This window comes from Corythoichthys intestinalis, chromosome 21 (genome assembly GCF_030265065.1).
Source record: "Corythoichthys intestinalis isolate RoL2023-P3 chromosome 21, ASM3026506v1, whole genome shotgun sequence".
NCBI classification, from domain to species: domain Eukaryota; kingdom Metazoa; phylum Chordata; class Actinopteri; order Syngnathiformes; family Syngnathidae; genus Corythoichthys; species Corythoichthys intestinalis.
The window spans coordinates 23083046-23102841 of record NC_080415.1 but is presented as its reverse complement, the minus strand read 5'-3'; the positions used below and the strand labels follow the sequence as shown (position 1 = coordinate 23102841).

Here is a 19796-nt window from a genome sequence, read left to right as displayed (position 1 = left end):
CTCAGATCGGTTTTTAAACTCGAGTTACACGAGTTGCTCGAGTATTCGTTTCAGCTCTACAGGGGTCACATTTGTGAAGTTTGCAGTTTTACACTCCCTCCAGTAAATCTCTGACAGGCAAACTCGATACAGTATATGCTTTTAAAACTCATTATGAGGCATGTTTTTATAGGATTTTTTTCCCTTCTTACTGTATTTTGTCATCTATTATTTATTCTTTCATTTTACAATGTTTGTAATGACAGTTACTTGGATTAGTGTGTAACACATTGTAATTTTTTTTCAAAAAGCTATCATCTTTGTGGGTATTTGAAAAAGGGATATTTTGTAATTGGGGATGCATTTTTTCACATCTGATCCGATCTCAATATTTGAATCAGGATAGCGAAAGTTAACCATACTATTCTGATACCAGGGCTATGTTTCCTTTAATATTGTATTATGTTAATCGGTGTTGTAGATTTTGTATAGGGCTTTTAAAAAAAAAACTCCTTCCTACAGGCAGGTATGAATGTACTGTATGCAAGGTCAGAAAAACAAGTCATCCTGTTCACAAACCGACATAGTTTGGATCGGTAATTTCCAATCCCTGAATTAAACTGGTACTGGAACTAGATACTGGATTGGATTGGTCCCATCTTTATTTGTAATGATACGAAAGCAACAGCTGAACACTGAGCCGTTATGCTTATGTACATATGTTTTCGTGGTAAATGTCACTGTATTAAAATGAGTCCTAGCTCTTTTGAAACATATTTTGTGCATCATTTGGACCTCCATTTTATGAATCAATTAAGTTAAAGGACAGAGTACCCCACTGAATATGTCATTATTACAAGTGAGACAAAAATAGCACTGATGATACTGTTTTTTTCCAATGTTTATGAAGTCTCAAGAGAGCTGGAAAGGAAGCTAAAAGCATATTTGAAAGGACTTTTTGACAGTGCTTTATTTCACTTACATTACACAAATGGGCTTTAAAAAAGATAATTACTTTTTTAATTTGCAGTGGAACCTCTCAAGTCAAATGCGACCGATCTATTTTGAAAAGAAATAAGCTTAATGCACAATGGCAATCAATGAGTTATATTTCCTTTCTTGCTCATATTGTAAAGATGAGCCAGACAGTCTCCTTTCTGTGTTATAACCCGTTGCATGGTAACAGAACATTTACCTTGGTGACCTCACAAAATGGACTAACCTAAATTGCCCTTGAGCTGAAGTCTTGATGAATTTCAGTGGTTGAACGCCAAAGTATACCACCTTGTGACAATTTGACATGATTGAAAGTTCCATTAGACAAACAAAAGCCAAGCCCTTAAACATTTTGTAGTGACCAATCATTAAGGGGATCATCAAACAAACAAAAAAAATCATCCCAATACATGATTTGATCTTCTATAAATATATAGATTAACAAAAAGCATTTCTCTCGAGTCCAAGCACCTTACAAAAAAAGATGTGATGTAACCAGGCACTTACATACTGAATTGGTATCAGATGTCTTTATTTCCTCGCTGTTACGTGAAGAGAGGAATATGAAAGTCGGGATTGTCAAACAGCAGTGGCCTTTTCGCCAGGGAAGGGTCCCTTTCCGTCTTGTGCAGCAGTTTAAATAAGCCTGTGCCGATATTCATTGGAATGCCCATGATGATGCACTCAGACACGCCTGGAAATGGGAAGATGTCGTGATTTGGCTTGATGTGAGATAATGCAGAACATGGAGGAAGACAAATGACATTTTCCTCAGAGCGACAACCACATTACATCCAGGCGCTGTTGATTCTGTGTAAACTAGTCACACAGCAGTCAAAGCACTTCAATATTACAGATATAATAAATAAATCAAGCAAGGTCTTACCGCAGACAGAGTCCTTCTGACCGAAGTAGGCGGCATCAAAGAGGTGGTCGGCTGTTTTCTCAAAGGACGCCAGCATAAGGACGCTCTCCTTCATTTTGGCCAAACCGAACCTAGTGATTCCAAGAATCTCCCCCTGTTTTTTGTCCAGAGGGGTGTATTGTCTGTTAATACACTTGTTCTACACTGATGTGACACACATTATAGGCTACATACAACAAAACATATCCAGGGATGTCCCGATCTGATCATGTGATCGGAAATCCGGCCGATCGCGTCATCTCTCATGAGAATCAGGTGTAAAGGATCGGGTTTTTTAAATTTAAAAATATGTTTATTTTTGTTTTTCTCCATGCTCGTACAGCGCCACAGCCTCTCACCCTCTCTCCTGCTAGGCAGTGCAGCCAACCTGTCCAGCTTGGGTTTGGTACTTAAAGTTACCGATGACTGACAGGTTTGTAGCTTTGATCTTGCCAGAGAAGCTTGGTAGCTTGGTAAAATCCGTCAATCATCGTTAAACTTTCATGAGGGTGCTGTGGCAACTCATTGTGTAAGCGAGAGGCTGTTCTCTGCAGCGTGAGTGAACTCACTTTGAAGCATTTAATAAAGACAAGCATTTTTCTACGTTATTCTTGTTTAAAAATAATTCACATTATGAAGGGGGCACGGTGGGACAGTAACATGCATGGAACTTTTGTTAAAAAACAAAAACAAACAAACAAAAAAAAACAATAAATAAATAAACTTTTTTTTCGGTATCTGATTGGGACTCGGTATCTGCAGATTCCCCAAATTTGGTGACTCAGGTGCAAAAATATGCGATCGGGACATCCCTAGGCCCTATTGTTTATTGCCAGACACTGCTGGCCAAAAGTATTGGCACCCCTGCAACTCTGTCAGATAATGCTTAATTTCTCCCAGAAAATGATTGCAATTACAAATGCTTTGGCCGTACTATCTTCATTTATTTTGCTTGCAATGAAAAAACAAAAGAGAATGAAAAAAAAAATCACTATCATTTTACACAAAACTCCAAAAATGGGCCAGACAAAACTATTGGCACCCTCAGCCTAATACTTGGTAGTTAACTGCGAACAACCACTTCAAGAATCCATCAATGAGTTTCTTACAAAGCTCTGCTGGAATTTTAGACCATTCTTCTTTGGCCAACTGTTCCAGGTCTCTGAGATTTGAAGGGTGCCTTCTCCAAACTGCCATTTTCAGATCAGATTCAGGTCTGGAATGGACTGGACATCGCTGGCCACTTTAGAAGTCCGCAGTGCTTTCTCAAACCCTTTTGTAGTGCTTTTTGAAGTGTGTTTTGGGTCATTGTCCTGCTGGAAGACTCATGACCTCTGAGGGAGACCCAGCTTTCTCACATTGGGCCCTACATTATGCTGTAAAATTTGTTGGTATTCTTCAAACTTCATAATGCCATGCACACGGTCAAGCAGTCCAGTGCCAGAGGCAGCAAAGCAACCCCAAAACATTAGGGAACCTCCGCCATGTTTGACTGTGGGGACTGTGTTCTTTTCTTTGAAGGCCTCGTTTTGTTTTTTGTTTTTCCCCTGTAAACTCTATGTTGATGCCTTTTCCCAAAAAGCTCTGCTTTTGTTTCATCTGACCAAAGAACATTCTTCCAAAACGTTTTTGGCTTTCTCAGGTAAGTTTTGCCAAACTCCAGCCTGGCTTTTTCATGTCTCTGGGTCAGAGGTGGGGTCTTCCTGTGTATCCCACCATATCCCAACCTTTTCATTCAGATGCTGACGGATAGTATGGGTTGACACTGCTGTAACCTCGGACTGCAGGACAGCTTGAACTTGTTTGGATGTTAGTTGAAGTTCTTTAGCCACCATCCGCACAATCTTGAAAAAGTTGAAATCTCTCGCCAATTTTTCTTTTTCGTCCGCATTTAGGGAGGTTGGCCACAGAGCTGTGGGCTTTAGACTTATTGATGACACTGCGCACGGTAGACACAGGAACATTCAGGTCTTTGGAGATGGAGTTGTAACCTTGAGATTGCCCATGCTTCCTCACAATTTGCTTCTCAAGTCCTCAGACAGTTCTTTGGTTTTCTTACTTTTTTTACATGCTCAATGTGGTACACACAATGACACAGGACAGAGGTTAAGTCAACTTTAATCCATTTTAACTAGCTGCAAGTGTGATTTAATGATTGCCACTATCTGTTACGTGCCCCAAGTAAGTAACAGGTGCTGTTAATTACACAAATTAGAGAAGCATCACATGATTTTTTTCAAAGGGTCTCGTGTTTTTTTTATTGCAAGCAAAATCAATGAAAATACTGCTACCAAAGCATTTGTAATTGCAATCATTTTCTGGGAGCATTATCTGACAGATTTGCAGGGGTGCCAATACTTTTGGCCAGCGGTGTAGCATAGCTCTATTACTATTTGGACTAAGACAAACAAAAGATGGCACCTTGTAAGACATGAGGTCAGCGAGAAGCATAACGTGGCGCCGGTCGATACTCATCCCGTGGTTGACCATTGTGTACTGAATCTCATTGATGATTGTGGACCTGGCCGCCTCAATACCCAACGTCTTCTCCACCTGTGAAAAATCGAAAGTCCATGAAAACACCGGGTCACCGAGATACTCCGTACTCATGTATGGTGCATCAGTTGACAAAAGGATTTTTATTTTGTCATTCGCACCTCGTAGGTGTTATTGGAAGTAGTCCTGCTTCCATTCACGCCATGGGTTGCCATGACAGCTCGTAGGTTGTCACCCTCCACCAGCAATTTGTATTTGTTCTTGCCGCTCTGCTCATCGATGTGAATGACAGCCCGGGCCACTTGAGGTATACCCTGAACCACCACCTTTGAAATAAGAAGTTTTGTTTCATCTAACTCATACTGTGCAACAAACTCTAATATCTAACCTTGCTTTCAACATGTTGAACAATAATAAACAACATTTATTTGCCTAAATGATAAATAAATTAGAATAAAATGTCATTTAAGAGGAAATGATTCAAGAAAACCTTGCTATGCAGACACCCTATCTTTTCTCAATTAGTATATACAATGGAAATGATCACAGTAAGTTTTGCACGAAGAGCGTACAAGCAAAACCCTCATTCCGCTTCTCTTTGAATCATGTTAATTAAACCCAGGAGGAGGCAATTACCGGTCAGGAGGAGAACATGAAAACTGAATGAAGTATAGAAATCCACAATGGGCAGAATAAAAGCTGAAAATAAGAACATTTATACCAGCTAGAGAGATGGTAATTACTTTTTTATTTGCTGTGTGTATATACAGTGGATGAAAAAGTATCTGAACCTTTTGGAATTTCACAGTCAAATGTGATCTGAAAAATACAGTATCTGCTTTAACTAAAACCACCCAAACATTTATAGGCTTTCATATTTTAATGAGGATACCATGCAAACAATGACAGAAGGGAGAAAAATAAGTAACTGAACCCTCTGCCTGAGGAGAGTCAGGTGTGTGCCGAATCACTGATGAGTGGTTTAAAGCTGCCCTTCCCACTATAAAACACACACCTGGTAAGAAATGTCTTGATGAGAAGCATTGTCTGATGTGCATCATGGCTGATGACACCAAGAGTTCGGCAAAGAATACTCAGAAAGGTAAAAAAAGAACCCTAGAGTGTCTGCTTAAAACCTACAGAAATCACTGGCACAGTCCAATATTTCTGTGCACACATCAATTATATGTAAAACTATGGCCAAGAATGGTGTTCATGGGAGGACTCCACGGAGGAAGCCACTGCTGTCTTAAAAAAAAAAAAAACACACACAACATCATGTGTGGAGGAAAATGGAACAGCTCACAAACATCAACACCTCATCCCCACCGTGAAGCATGGTGGAGGGAGCATCATGATTTGGGGCTGTTTTGTTGCCTTAGAGCAGGGGTCAGCAACCTTTTTGGTGTGGAGTGCCACTTTCAAATTTTCTTGTCAATCAGTGTGCCACACCGAGATTAATGACGCACATCCAATTTTTTATATCCAACAGAGCTGTAATTTTACCCCAAAGAAAACAACATGAACATATATTGAAATCGTATAACTACCATTCTTTTTCAATTAACTAAAAAATAAATGCATATTATAGAAAATGTCAAAACTTGAAAATAAGTGCAACAGTTCACTAGCTAGTTGTTCACTATCAACTTAAACAGTAAATTATATGCAGCATTTTAGATATTGTTTTATATTACAAAGTTAAAAGATGCCTACCTTAATGTGATCCCTGGCCTTGTTTTCCTTGCCTCAGCTTTGATTTCAGGGTTGTACTTTGTGGCTTTTAGCTGCTTATCCTTTTTTTTTTTTTTGAGTGTCTCTTTGTTAGTCAAGCCATCAACCAAAACCTCTGAGCTTGACAAGATCGCCTCTTTGATATATTCGCCATCAGTTTTTCTTTTTTTCATCAGGTTTTCCTTGCTTTGCAATGCAGTGAGCAAAGTGATAGCTTGCTTCGGTGGCGGTGTTTTTAGCAGTGACAAAGGCTTTCGGGGTGTGTTTGTTTACTGTACCTGGACAATGCACGTTTTAATGTCGCTGCCTTGTCAAACTCATCCTTGAATTAATTTTCATGTTTTGTCTCATAATGACGTTTGACACTTGTTCTCCCCGGGGAGAGGCACGGGCCAGGGTGGAGCCGCCGCGGCCCCCGGGAGGCTGGCTCTTGCGTGCGCACGAAAGGCTCGGGCGCGGGCCCGGGTGGAGCCGCGAGGAGCGAGCCTTTCCCCGGGGAGAGAGAGGCTTGCTCTCGTGGTGCCCAAGGAAGGCGCGGGCTAGAAGACTGATCTAGCCCCATACCAGCCCGGGTGGAGCCGCAGGTGCAGATCTTGGTGGGGGAATAACACTCTTAAATACAGTCTTGATGAGATTGAATTGGCTGCAGTTACGACGTTGGGAACGCTGACTCTGGAATAAAACACGATATGACCAACATTGTGACAGCCGATGCCTACCAAAAATGACGTAATCTCAGAGGTTATAAACTCGCGCCAGCGGCCCTTCCCGCACAGAGAGCGCCAGTGGGCAATACGGGACAAGTCTGTGAAAGCGTCCAACCCGCTCCATTCGCGGGACATCTTTTTATACGTGAAAGCACTGACGTAAATCCCATGTCGCTTTACACTGGAATTCCCTTGGATGTGTGTGTGGCTTAAATAACAGGGTGCGCAACAGAAAATGTCTGAATTTCAGGTAAAAAGGCGCTTTTTTCTTGTTTTTTTGCCATGCGCACTGGTTAACCCTTCGCGTGCCAGTGCTGACACGCGTGTCATAGGTTGCCGACCCCTGCCTTAGAGCCTGGACAACTTGCTATCATTAATGGAAGAATGAATTCAAAAAGTTTATCATAATGTTTTGCAGGAAAATCTGAGGCCGTCTCTCAGACAGTTGAAGCTAAAAAGAGGATGGATGCTGCAACAAGACAATGATCCAAAACACAGAAGTAAATCAACTTCAGAATGGTTTCAGAAAAACAAAATACACGTTCTGTAGTGGCCAAGTCAACGTCCAGACTTGAACCCCATTAAGATGCTGTGGCATGAAAGAAAGAAAGCGATTCATGCCAGACATGCCAGGAATCTGACTGAACTATAGCAGTTTTGTAGAGAAGAATGGGTTTTGTAGAGAAGAATTGGCCAAGATTAGTCCTGATCGATCTGTGTGATTTTGACAAAGATCAGATCGCATTTGATGGTGATTTTATGCAGAAATGTGAGAAATTCCAAAAGGTTCAGATACTTTTTCATTCCACTGTATGTGTACGACAGCTTTATAAATTGTGAAAAGTGAAGGAAAGAAAAAGCTTCAAAAACCACCACTGCCTTGTTTGCCATCTGTCAAGTTGAACAACTTCGCGTTTAGTTAAGACAGAACACGTCCAATTAAAAAAGTTAAAAATAAGATACTATGTAGTACAATAAGGTACTGTTTACGCAGCTTTTTAAAAAAAAAAAAAGACTGGAGACAATGGAGGACGAGACTCCGGCGTCGTAAAGTACAATTCACGCAAGTCGAGTATGTCGTAAGCTGGGGACTACCTGTTTTATATTGTAACGTGTATAAGTACTGTAGTTACGTGAAAAATAATTTAGATACCATCGCAAAAATAGTGGCTTGTCTGATTTTGCTTTTTTTCCCCCCCCTTTTTTTTTTTAAATATACAATAGCCCGTTGGCGGGCATACTACTTATGCTAGGTTGTTGTGGCCAAGGTTTATTAAAATCGACACATAAGAAACCTTAAATTAGGGCTACCCCATAATTTTTGGCCGCCAATTCAGTGAATACACACTTACCACCTTAGGCCGCAAGTTGTTTAATTTTGCTCCCCTAAACAGTTGAAGTTTTTAAAAATGAGTCTCACTGTCAAATTGCAGGACCAAATATAGACCACATAATTCTAAGGTTTAACACTGTCAGGGGCAATGTAGTTTTTTCAAATTCAATTTGTTAATCCCCTGATTTTAACGTATTTATTTACTTTACTAATTAACCAATCGCAAGGTACAGAAAGATAACAAGGATAACACCCAAGCCTGTACCAATAGTGTGAATAGAACACCTTTCACTGGCACTATTCTGATATACTTCTAGTGTTCCATCTTTTCCTGTGTCTCTTTCTCATCTGCAAATACATTCTTACCTTTGGAAGCTCTGCCTTCAGCGACTGCATCACATAGTACATCGAGCTTTTGTTGTTTTCCCTCGGTGACACGCACACCACTGCTTCGCCGTGCACAGCGATATCTCCGGGCTTCACCCGCAGCTTTGACATGCAGATGGAGTAACGCACAGTCTCGGCGTTCACCTGAGAAGGCGATTAAATCAGTCGTGTGACATTTAGAGGGTTTGTTTACCAGTGCGAAGCTTCATTGTCTACCACCTGTACATGTAAGTACGTGTGACGTGATGTTGAAATAGCTGAAAGTAACAATAACATTTGGTATACCTCTAATCGCAGCAGCCTTATTCGCTCCAGGGACAATTTGACCAAGATAAAACAGTCATCAGGTAGAAAAACCTCTTCGATGTACTCAGAAATCTGTGAAGGAAAAGCAAGTGCTACTTCATTTAGCTTGCACAGGAGTGCCTTTCTTTAATTTCTTTTTACTCTACTCCAGGATAAGTGGCAGCTTTGTGATACCTCGCCGAGGAGCGTTTTCTCGATTCTCCCCTTTACCAGTCGGGCAAAGTCAGAGTCATCCTCGACGTCTAAATGGGCTGTGATGATCGGGGTACTGGGTGGTAAATATCAAATATTAAAAATCTGTTAGAAAAATGACACTGCGACAATTCTCCCAACTTCTAACCCCTCTCGACAAAGTAGTTAAACATTTAACCTGATGTTCTTGGAGGCATTGATGATCTCCTTGATGCGAGGCACGCCAAGGGTGATGTTCATGGATGCCACACCGGCAAAGTGGAAGGTCTTCAAGGTCATCTGAGTGCCTGGTTCTCCAATACTCTGGGCGCAAAGAGCTCCCACTGCTGAGCCAGGTTCCATTTGCGCTCTGCGGGAAGACCGGCGAATTTGAAAGATAGTGTCGAATAAAATGTAGGACCTCGCAAGATTACAACCTCATATATTTGTCCCTGCAGGTTTCCAAAAACTTGTTTAGCTGCGTGGGGGTTATACGGTCCAGCTGATAAAGGACTTTGGGCTGCGAGAAATCGAAAAAGGGAGAAAACACACAATTTCCGTTGAATTCTACATCTTATGTAGACTGGAGATCTCTGTGTACGTTCGGCGAATCTACCTCGCTGGTACCGTTGTCGTTGATGCCGTACTTATCTCTGGTCTTCTTGATCCTCTCAGATACGCCCTTGATGAATTTTTTAATTTCCTGCAGGTGTTGACAGAACAGTCAAAAGAGCAATCGAGAGCAAAGCAATACAAGAAGCAAATGAATTGCATGCAGTCGTTAAGACCAGCAGGGCAAGCCATGCGTTGGGAATTTTAGGAAAATCAGCTTAGTTGCGGGGTGACAGTAACATTAGATCAGGGGTGTCCAAACTTTTTGCAAAGATTTGGTGTGGTAAAAATGTGGAGGGCCGACCTTGGCTGATGTCCTTTACGTAGAACAATATATTTAAGCAAATTTTAGCAAGCTATTCTGTGTGTCACATTTGCTTTATTATTATTATTTTTTAGTTGATTTAGGGCTGTCAAAATTATCGCGGGTGGTAATTAATTTTTTTAATTAATCACGTTAAAATATTTGACGCAATTAACGCACATACCCCGCTCAAACAGATTAAAATGACAGCACAGTGTCATGTCCACTTGTTACTTGTGTTTTTTTGTTGTTTTGTCGCCCTCTGCTGGCGCTTGGGTGCGACTGATTTTATGGGTTTCAGCACCAGTAGCATTGTGTAATTACTGACATCAACAATGGCGAGCTACTAGTTTATTTTTTGATTGAAAATTTTACAAATTTTATTTAAAACAAAAACATTAAAGAGGGGTTTTAATATAAAATTCCTATAACTCTTTTAAGAACTGCAAGTCTTTCTATCCATGGATCGCTTTAACAGAATGTTAATGTTAATGCCATCTTGTTGATTTATTGTTATAATAAACAAATACAGTACTTATGTACAGTATGTTGAATGTATATATCCGTCTTGTCTTATCCTTCCATTCCAACAATAATTCACAGAAAAATATGGCATATTTTATAGATGGTTTGAATTGCGATTAATTACGATTAATTAATTTTTTAGCTGTGATTAACTCGATTATAGATTTTAATCGTTTGACAGCCCTGAATGAATTATTTACAACAATCTCGCAACTAGCCTTTGTGGCGTTCTCTTTCGACTCTCGGGCTCTTGCGAAATACTGCTGCTGTAAAATTAAACTAGCTTCAGGTTGCTTCAATTTCTCGCTACGTATCTTCCCTGTAATCTTGTCGTACATGTCAGCGTGTCTTGTTTGGTAATATCGCCTCACATTGAACTCTTTGAAAACAGAGACTGTCTCTTTGCAAATGACGCAGACACAGTTGTTGCGTATTTTAGAGAATAGTCCAATTTCCACCTATCCTTTAAGCATCGGCTGTCACAGTCAACGTTCTTTTTTTTGTTGATTGTGACCATTTTAGAAATGGGGAATAAAGGGTAACACGGGGTAATGTTGCTTAGAGTGCTGCTGCCTTTTAGTGGGTAAATGAGGAGCAGCATTTAGTGTGTAAGCTACTTCATATGCTGGTAGCAGTACTGCTGACCAGTTTATTAAGTCTGTGTGCTGGCCAGACGTTATAGATTTTATGACAGAGGCTGGGGGCCAGATGAAATTTGACCATGGGCCGCATTTGGCCCCCGGGCCGGACTTTGGACATGTCTTCATTAGATGCTACTGTTTAACAGTAATGCAATATTTAATTGTAGCTAAATTAGGGCTGTCAAAATGATCACGTTAACGGACGGTAGTTAATTTTTTTAATTAATCACGTTATAATGCTTGACGCAATTAACGCACATGCCCCGCTCAAACAGATTAAAATGTACAGTACAGTGTAATGTCCGCTTGTTACTTGTTTTTGGTGTTTGGTGCCCTCTGCTGGCACTTGGGTCCAACTGATTTTATGGGTTAGTACCATGAGTGAGCATGGTGTAATTATTGACATCAACAATGGCAAGCTACTAGTTTATTTTTTGATTGAAAATTTTTACAAATTTTAATAAAACGAAAACATTAAGAGGGGTTATAATTAGGGCTGTCAAAATTAACGTGTTAACGCGCGGTAATTAATTTTTTAAATTAATCACGTTAAAATATTTGACGCAATTAACGCACATGCCCCGCTCAGACAGTATTCTGCCTTATGGTAAGTTTTACAGCAAGGGTTTTTGTGCTGTCTAACAGCGAACTCTTGTGGTCACTTTGCGACATGGTGTGTTTTCTTGCCAGTTCAATATGGCTGCACGACGTCTCTGTTGTGCTTATATGATCCTTGGACAAGATTTGTCCCTAAGTATGGTTGTTGTAAAGAATGTAAGTATTATGTTAATAAGCGAAATGTTATATTTTTTGTATGAGACGTTTTTTGTTTGTTTAGGTAACCTGTATAGCGTGCTAAGCTAACGTTGTTGCTAATGCAATGCTTGTGTACTTTTTTTTTTTTGTAGTTTTAGGACGGTCTAAAGAGGACAATGGTTTGAGGCCATTTTATTAATAAATCAGATGAAAAAGGAAGAAGTCTGATTATTAAGGTGTCGTTCACTAGCTGTCTAGCTTTGGAAAAAGTAGACGCTTCGGAGTGAGGACAGCATAGACAGATTTAAATGACAGTATAGTGAAATGCCCACTACAGTCCTTATGTACCGTATGTTGAATGTATATATCCATCTTGTGTCTTGTCTTTCCATTCCAACAACTTATTTTACAGAATACATATATAATTCACAGAAAAATATGGCATATTTAATAGATGGTTTGAATTGCGGTTAATTGCGATTAATTAATTTTTACGCTGTAATTAACTCGATTAAAAATTTTAATCGTTTGACAGCCCTAGTCATGATATAACATTTCTATAACTTGTACTAACATTTATCTTTTAAGAACTACAAGTCTTTCTATCCATGGATCGCTTTAAAAGTATGTTAATAATGTTAATGCCATCTTGATTTAATGTTATAATAAACAAATACAGTAATTATGTACCGTATGTTAAATGTATATATCCGTCTTGTGTCTTATCTTTCCATTCCAACAATAATTTACACAAAAATATGGCATATTTCTTAGATGGTTTGAATTTCGATTAATTACGATTAATTAATTTTTAAACTGTTATTAACTATTAAAAACTTTAATCGTTTGACAGCCCTAACCTAAATGTTTACAACCAAACAGTCGTGTTGAACTCAAAAAGTGAAATACAACTCAACTGCACTCAGGCAGTGATTCCTTCACGTGGCACAATTTTGGAATCACTGGTTTAAAAAAAAAAAAAAATGAGGCCATGTTTAGAAAAATAAGAGCGAGAACACTCCATTCTCCATTCACTTCCCAGCATGCTCAGCCACTATACCTCCAGGTACTTCTCTGAGCCTGTCTCAGTTAGCGTCTACACAAAAAGTTCAACAGGAATTACCAGATAATCATTCATGTCATGAATTATTTTGAAGGGGAAAGAAATTACTTGCAAATGTGCAAAAAGTGAAAACTTTCCAGACACAATGTATGTGACGCAATATACATTTCTTTTCCATTTCCCCCGACCCTCACGTTATGAAAATTCTTTATTAAAACCATCTTCAATAGTAGGTGCATATACCTCCAAGAAGCTGTCTCTGCAGCACAAAAAGTCAGCTTTCTTCATGATAGCATCTGAAGTCAGAACCAGCTCGCCCTGGCTGAGCGTGGGCTCATCTGAACATTGATGGACCGCCTTTGGGGACAAAAAAGGGCTTCATTAAAAGTTCGTGCAATTATTTTGCAAAGTAGTTAAAAGATGAATCTGTGAAAAAAAGCTTAGAAAGACTATCCTTAGCATGGCATGGATTCTGAAACAAGAAGTACATTGGTTTCACTGCATCTATTCATAGTGAAGTACCCCAGTAAATTGCCATTCATCTACCGGTAATTGTTTGCGCGCATTGAACTGTAAAAAGACAAGTGTGGTTCTTTGATTAGATATTGGTATGTGGTGGCAAGAGTGGAGGTTTTCTTGTACTCTTAATGTCGGTTAACTGAAGCATATTAAAAAGTCCATTGGCTCACTCAACAGTAAATGTATTGCATTATACACCAATGAAGCACTGTTATGAATACCTGCCAAATTTTACAACATTTATAAAACCAGATACCCAGGGGAGCTGGAAGTCACTCATAGCAGGGGGTGCTAAGGATCTTATTTTGTTTTTCCCAACCAAAAACAGCTGTTTTGGTCCAAATTTGTCATGCTCACGCTTTTTCTCAATACAAGGCATGCGCATTGCGCAATGGCAGTACACACACATGCTGGATAGTTTATGTACTACTACGAGGCATGTGCTGGTGTGAGATTTAGACGGTATGATAACGCAAAAATGAATGGAATTTTTTATTGTCATCATTATCGGTATCATTGACAATCATTGACAATTACAATATGTAATATGATTTGCCCGAAGGAACCGACGAAGAGGACAAAGGCGGACGAGATGAAGCATATGCTTATCAGTTTCCCGTCCCCCATACAACTAAAGACGCACATTCAGGCATGGAACATACATCAAAACTGTACAATAACACAATCAACAATCTGAGTTTAGTAACTTAGCGTCCAGTCAAGCAGCTCAATTAATTTCAGGGCGTACAAGGTTATGGCTTCGTCATGTCCCTGACATTTTTGCATCTGTTTGAGCACCGTTGCCGGTCCTCTCCCCCCAGATGGGAGCAGAAGGCAGCGATGGATGTCCAGCGATTCCATGTTTATTCCATACTCTTTCAGTTTAGCAATTTCCAGTTGCGCCACTGTGTCCCCTGGGCTAGGCGTAAGTTGTAATCCAGAAATGATGAGCTCATTTGCGCGTCGGCACTGGTCGAGATCGTCAGCCAAGATTTCCAGCCTCTTGATGCGAACATCTCTCTCCTCGACCGCCTACTTGAGTTTCTCGTTTTCAGCGCGAAGCAACTGGAGCCCTCTGACGATTTCTTGATTCTGGTTTTGAATCAAGCCAGTCAAGGAGACCTCCAACTTTTGTATGGAGGATTTTATTTCATTCAAGTCTCCAGGTTTCAAATTCTTTGGAGCCATACTGGGAGTCGAGCTTGCTGGCCCTGAGCGCTTATCGGTTAAGATAAGAAAGTGCTTCAGGAGCTCTGAGTGCGTCAGTATGCGTTGAAGGCTGAGCAGCGAATCCGTGGAAAAATACTGTGGTTTCATGGTATTGTAAGTAATCGTATTTCACTGATTCTTGAGAATTTGCCAAAAACATGTCTCACCTGGAAAAATGCTTATTCTGTTTGAAAATAATTACATTTTCACAAAAAACATGAATCAAATGTATAATCAGAGGATTTTATACACATATGTAACATGCTTTTATTGGTGGACTTTAAATTTTAATAATTTTATGACATAATGCTGGCCCATTGCCTTCAAAATCAGCTGTCCCCCGATGGGAGCTTTTCTTTTCAATTTGATCAAAAAAACAAAGTAATTATGAAATTTAATAATAACCTTACCAGATTAAAAAGTTTATTGCTATGTTTATAAAAAACTACAAAAAGTGAATTTTGAAAAAAATTAACCATCATTTTCTGATTGATCAAAATGTGTCCCTCACCTCCTGTCACTACCGTCAGATTTTTTGTAAAGTCAATAAAATCAAGCAAGTACAAGGTCCACTACATTCCTGAGGACCTCTTTTCAAACCTTCACTTCTTCTTCCTGGTTCAAGATCAGTCAAGCTCCTAAAAGTTTGCCATTTTTTCTAAAACCTGTATATATTCTTTTAAACTGCTTCTGTTGCCACCATAACATGTCACCACCGTATCTTTTGTGTATAGGAAATAAAATAAAATTATAACATAAATGTTTAATATTTAAGAAGAGGTTTGTGTCAGCTAGCAAGAGAGTGAAAACAAGATGGCTAATGTGGACTACCTCTGCATAGCATGGAAAAGACTAGATTTTTGTCACTACCGTCAGATGTCACTACCGTCAGACTTTCTGTTTGACGATGGTGACATACAGACTGATGGTAGTGACAAAAACGTCCAAATGGTCCCTAAGGAAGGATTAAATATGATTTGCTGACCACAATTAGTACAATTATAGTTTTTTATTTTTAATCTATCTTTATTTTATCTGTATTTGTGTATGAGAATAGTTTCTTCTTTATTTCTTTTATAACGTTGATACGATTCACTTCTGGTCAGATGGCCCCAGCAAGCAGTATAAAATCAAAAAAAACTTTTCACTTCTCTGCAGTGTCCCTCCAACTCTAGGTTTTCAGAGCACCACCTGGAACTTCTTCCCCACCTCACATGGGAAGGGAGCCCCAGACGGGGTTGGAGGAACTGTGAAAAAGGCTGCAGATAGCCTTATACTGAGAGGAAAGGACATTGTGGATGGCAGTGTCTTTCATGAGATGGTTGATTGTGCAGTACCAAGGTCTTTATTATCACAGAAGCTGTCATGCAACCATATGATGCACTCCTAAGTCAGACACTAAAAGCTGTACCTACCACTCGGAAAATCCATCAGGTCATCCCAACAAACCAAAAAGACTTTGAGATCAAATGCAGGTTGCTGTCCTGTTTCTCCAGTGAACCAGAGATTTTCGAATGTTTCAGCCCTACGACATGCCAGTTGAAGGCCAGCATACCCAGGGCCGAGGACGACGGTGGCCCACCGCAAAAGAAAAAGTCCTCTGGCAATGCTCATGGAGGAGATGGAGCAGGAAGAGGAGAGCGAGCCACAGGAAGTGGAGGAAGGTGAAACACCAACCAGCAGAGTTCCACTTCCTGATGGGACTGTAGCATATCTATCTGCTGATAAAGTTCAGTGCGGAGATTGGCTTGCAGTGATTTATGACAAGAACTGGTGGTTGGGAAAGGCTGTAATGGTGGATGCTCAGGATGAAGTGGTACAGGTGGAATTCTACCATCATCATGGGCCTAATCCACAATTCAATCCAAAACAGGGAGAAGGGATGTGTGCTTCATACCATTTCAACATATTCTGGTCAAACTCGTGGAACCATCTGCACCAGGTCGTGCAAGCAGAAGAAGGGAGATATACAGCCTGCCTAATGAAGTCATGGACTACATAGAGGAGAAACACGTACATTATAGGGGCTGACAAAGCTGAATGAGTGTTGGAGTGATAAAGTTGTCTTCTCTCCAATAGGACTATATGTTCAATACACAGTTTATATGCACTAGTTGGCAGTTTACAATGTTATGACTTAAACATTATTTTCCATTGTTAATTGATTATTCTTGTCTGTGATTTGATTATTTTGTTCTTTGATTGTTCCTTATGTTGCCAATCAAATATGTATCACAGTGATCATACTTTTTCTTTGTTTTGCAAATTGTTAAATAAAGTTGTAAAACAAAAAAACATGACTGGTGGTTTATATTATGGAATTATATGTGAAAATGGAAGGCACTGTCACCACCGTCAGGTCCAATGTAACCACCGTCAGAAGGACTTTTATTTGCTTTAAATACATATGTTTGTAATTTGTTACTTCAGTGCTCCTGGGCTATAGAGGTAACATTCTATTTTATTAGAGAAATGGGTTTTTAGATTTAAAAAAACATTATTGACATATTTAAATGAAAAGTAAACATTGGATTATGTAAGATCTTATAGAGGAGTATACTTGAAACGGTATAAAAAAAATAAAGTAAAGTGAATATTTACCATTTAACACCATATACGTGTACTTATAATGAAAGGCATTGGTTTGAAAGCTCCAAATTGGTATTGGACGAGAAAAATAAAAATAAATGAGCTTTTTATTGTGTCTGACGGTAGTGACAAATGCAACGCAGTGACTCAAAAAGCATCTATTTTATGAAAAAGGTAAAAATTGGGGAGCTGACACCAGTACATTGCTGAACAGCTAAGACATTGGTCTATAATAACATTACTTCAGATTTTGCAATCAAAACATTTCCCCCCCCCCAAAAAAAATACCTGTTTTAGGCAAATTCTCAAGAATCACTGATTTATTATTTGAAATGTCTGTCATTTTTAGCTTAGAATCATTAATTGATGTCTAATACAGTGGGGAGAACAAGTATTTGATACACTGCCAATTTTGCTGGTTTTCCCACTTGCAAAGCATGTAGAGGTCTGTAATTTGTATCATAAGTTCTCTTCAACTGTGAGGGACAGAATCTAATACAACATAAAAAAAAAAGAAAATGACGTTGTATGGTTTTTAAATACTAAATTTGCATTTAATTGCATGAAATAAGTGTTTGATACATCACAAAAATCAAAATATTTGGTACAGAAACCTTTGTTTGCTATTACAGATACCAAACATTTCCTGTAGTCCCTGACAAGGTTTGCACACACTGCAGCAGGGATTTTGGCCAACTCCTCCATGCAGATCTTCTCCAGAGCCTTCAGGTTTCGGGCTGCTGCCGGGCAACACGAACTTTCAGCTCCCTCCATTGATTTTCTATCGGGTTCAGATCTGGTGACTGGCTAGGCCACTCCAGGACCTTAAGATGCTTCTTACGGAGCCACTCTTTAGTTGCCTTGGCTGTGTGCTTTGGGTCGTTGTCATGCTGGAAGACCCAGCCACGACCCATCTTCAGGGCTCTTACTGAAGGAAGGAGCCAAGATCTGGCGATACATAGCCCCATCCATCCTCCCCTCAATACGGTGCAGTCGTCCTGTACCCTTGGCAGAGAAGCAGCCCCAAAAAAATGATGTTTCCTCCTCCATGTTTCATGGTTAGGATGGTGTTCTTGGGGTTGTACTCATCCTTCTTTTTCCCCCAAACACGACGAGCCGAGTTTAGACCAAAAACTTCCATTTTGGCCTCATCCGACCACATGACCTTCTCCCATTGCTCCTCTGGATCATCCAGATGGTCAGTGGCAGACTTCAGACGTGTCTGGACATGCACTGGCTTCAGCAGCTGGACCTTGCGTGCGCTGTAGGATTTTAATCCATGACGGCGTAATGTGTTTCCGATAGTTTTCTTCAAGACTGTGGTTCCAGCTCTCTTCAGGTCATTGACCAGGTCCTGCCGTGTAGTTCTCGGCTGATCCCTCACCTTCCTCATGATCAGTGATGCGCCACGAGGTGTGATCTTGCATGGAGCGAGTGGGATTGATCGTCAACTTGAACTTCTTCCATTTTCTAATAATCGCTCCAACAGTTGTTACCTTCTCACCAAGCTGCTTGCTTATTTTCCTGTAGCCCATCCCAGCCTTGTGCAGGTCTATTATTTCATCCCTGATGTCCTTACACAGCTCTTTGGTCTTGGTCATTGTGGAGAGGTTGGAGTTTGTTTGTTTGAGCATGTGAACAGGTGTCTTTTATACAAGTAACAAGTTCAAACAGGTGCAGTTATTTCCGGTAAGGAGGGGTTCTTAAAAAAGAACTAAGAGCCGAAATATTTACTAGTTGGTAATGTATCAAATACTTATTTCATGCAGTTAAATACAAATTTATTACTTAAAAATTATACGTGATTTTCTGGATTTTTGTATTAGATTCCGTCCCTCACAGTTGAAGAGACTTATGATACAAATTACAGACCTCTACATGGCTTGCAAGTGGGAAAACCAGCAAAATTGGCAGTGTATCAAATACTTGTTCTCCCCATTGTATTTGGTTAAAAAAAAAAAAAAAAAAACACTTAAAATAATTATTCACTCGGATATTTTGAACTTTTAAACAAATTACATCACAATGAAAAAATTGGCGTCTGTAAAAAAAAAAAAGTCACAGATATCTACCTCATAACTATCACTTAATTGTTTTTTCGTTACTGTCGCATTTTCCCCAATATTTTAGATGATAAATATTCGGTCCAAACAAAGAAAAATCGAAAAATAACGTTTAAAAGGGTAAATATATGAAAAAGAAAATCTCGACCACTCCTTGTTGTCTGCGATTTCTGCATCGCGACCCTTGTTATATCACCATGTTTCACCCATTAAATCCCCCAAAAATCCGGCTGTGGCCATTCACAGCTATGTCTTGACACTCAGTGATACATGCTAGTCGTTGAATGTATATATCCATTTTGTGTCTTATCTTTCCATTCCAACTATGATTTCCCAAAAAATATGGCATATTTTATGGATGGTTTGAATTGCGATTAATTACGATTAATTAATTTTTAAGCTTTGATTAACTCGATTAAGAATTTTAATCGTTTGACAGCCCTAGTTTTTGCACTTTCTAATAAATAAATTTTAAAAAGCAGTTTAGGGCAGCTTTTTGTTG

The 19796-nt window shown here is 39.5% G+C and overlaps 1 protein-coding gene across 2 annotated transcripts in view; it reads right to left on the bottom strand.

Moving 5' to 3' along the window:
* Positions 1 to 434: 434 nt before the first annotated feature.
* Positions 435 to 19796, bottom strand: part of polr3a (polymerase (RNA) III (DNA directed) polypeptide A) — a 168989-nt gene continuing 149627 nt past the window's right edge. For both annotated transcript variants that reach the window (XM_057825253.1, XM_057825252.1), the window contains 11 exons: positions 13158 to 13271; positions 9630 to 9716; positions 9451 to 9533; positions 9213 to 9383; positions 9017 to 9110; positions 8822 to 8914; positions 8516 to 8680; positions 4537 to 4701; positions 4301 to 4432; positions 1862 to 1994; positions 435 to 1669 (listed from right to left, as the gene is read on the bottom strand). In XM_057825253.1, the coding sequence (XP_057681236.1) occupies positions 1521 to 1669; positions 1862 to 1994; positions 4301 to 4432; positions 4537 to 4701; positions 8516 to 8680; positions 8822 to 8914; positions 9017 to 9110; positions 9213 to 9383; positions 9451 to 9533; positions 9630 to 9716; positions 13158 to 13271 (1386 nt within the window). In that variant the 3' untranslated portion in view covers positions 435 to 1520. The remainder of the gene's footprint in view (positions 1670 to 1861; positions 1995 to 4300; positions 4433 to 4536; positions 4702 to 8515; positions 8681 to 8821; positions 8915 to 9016; positions 9111 to 9212; positions 9384 to 9450; positions 9534 to 9629; positions 9717 to 13157; positions 13272 to 19796) is intronic.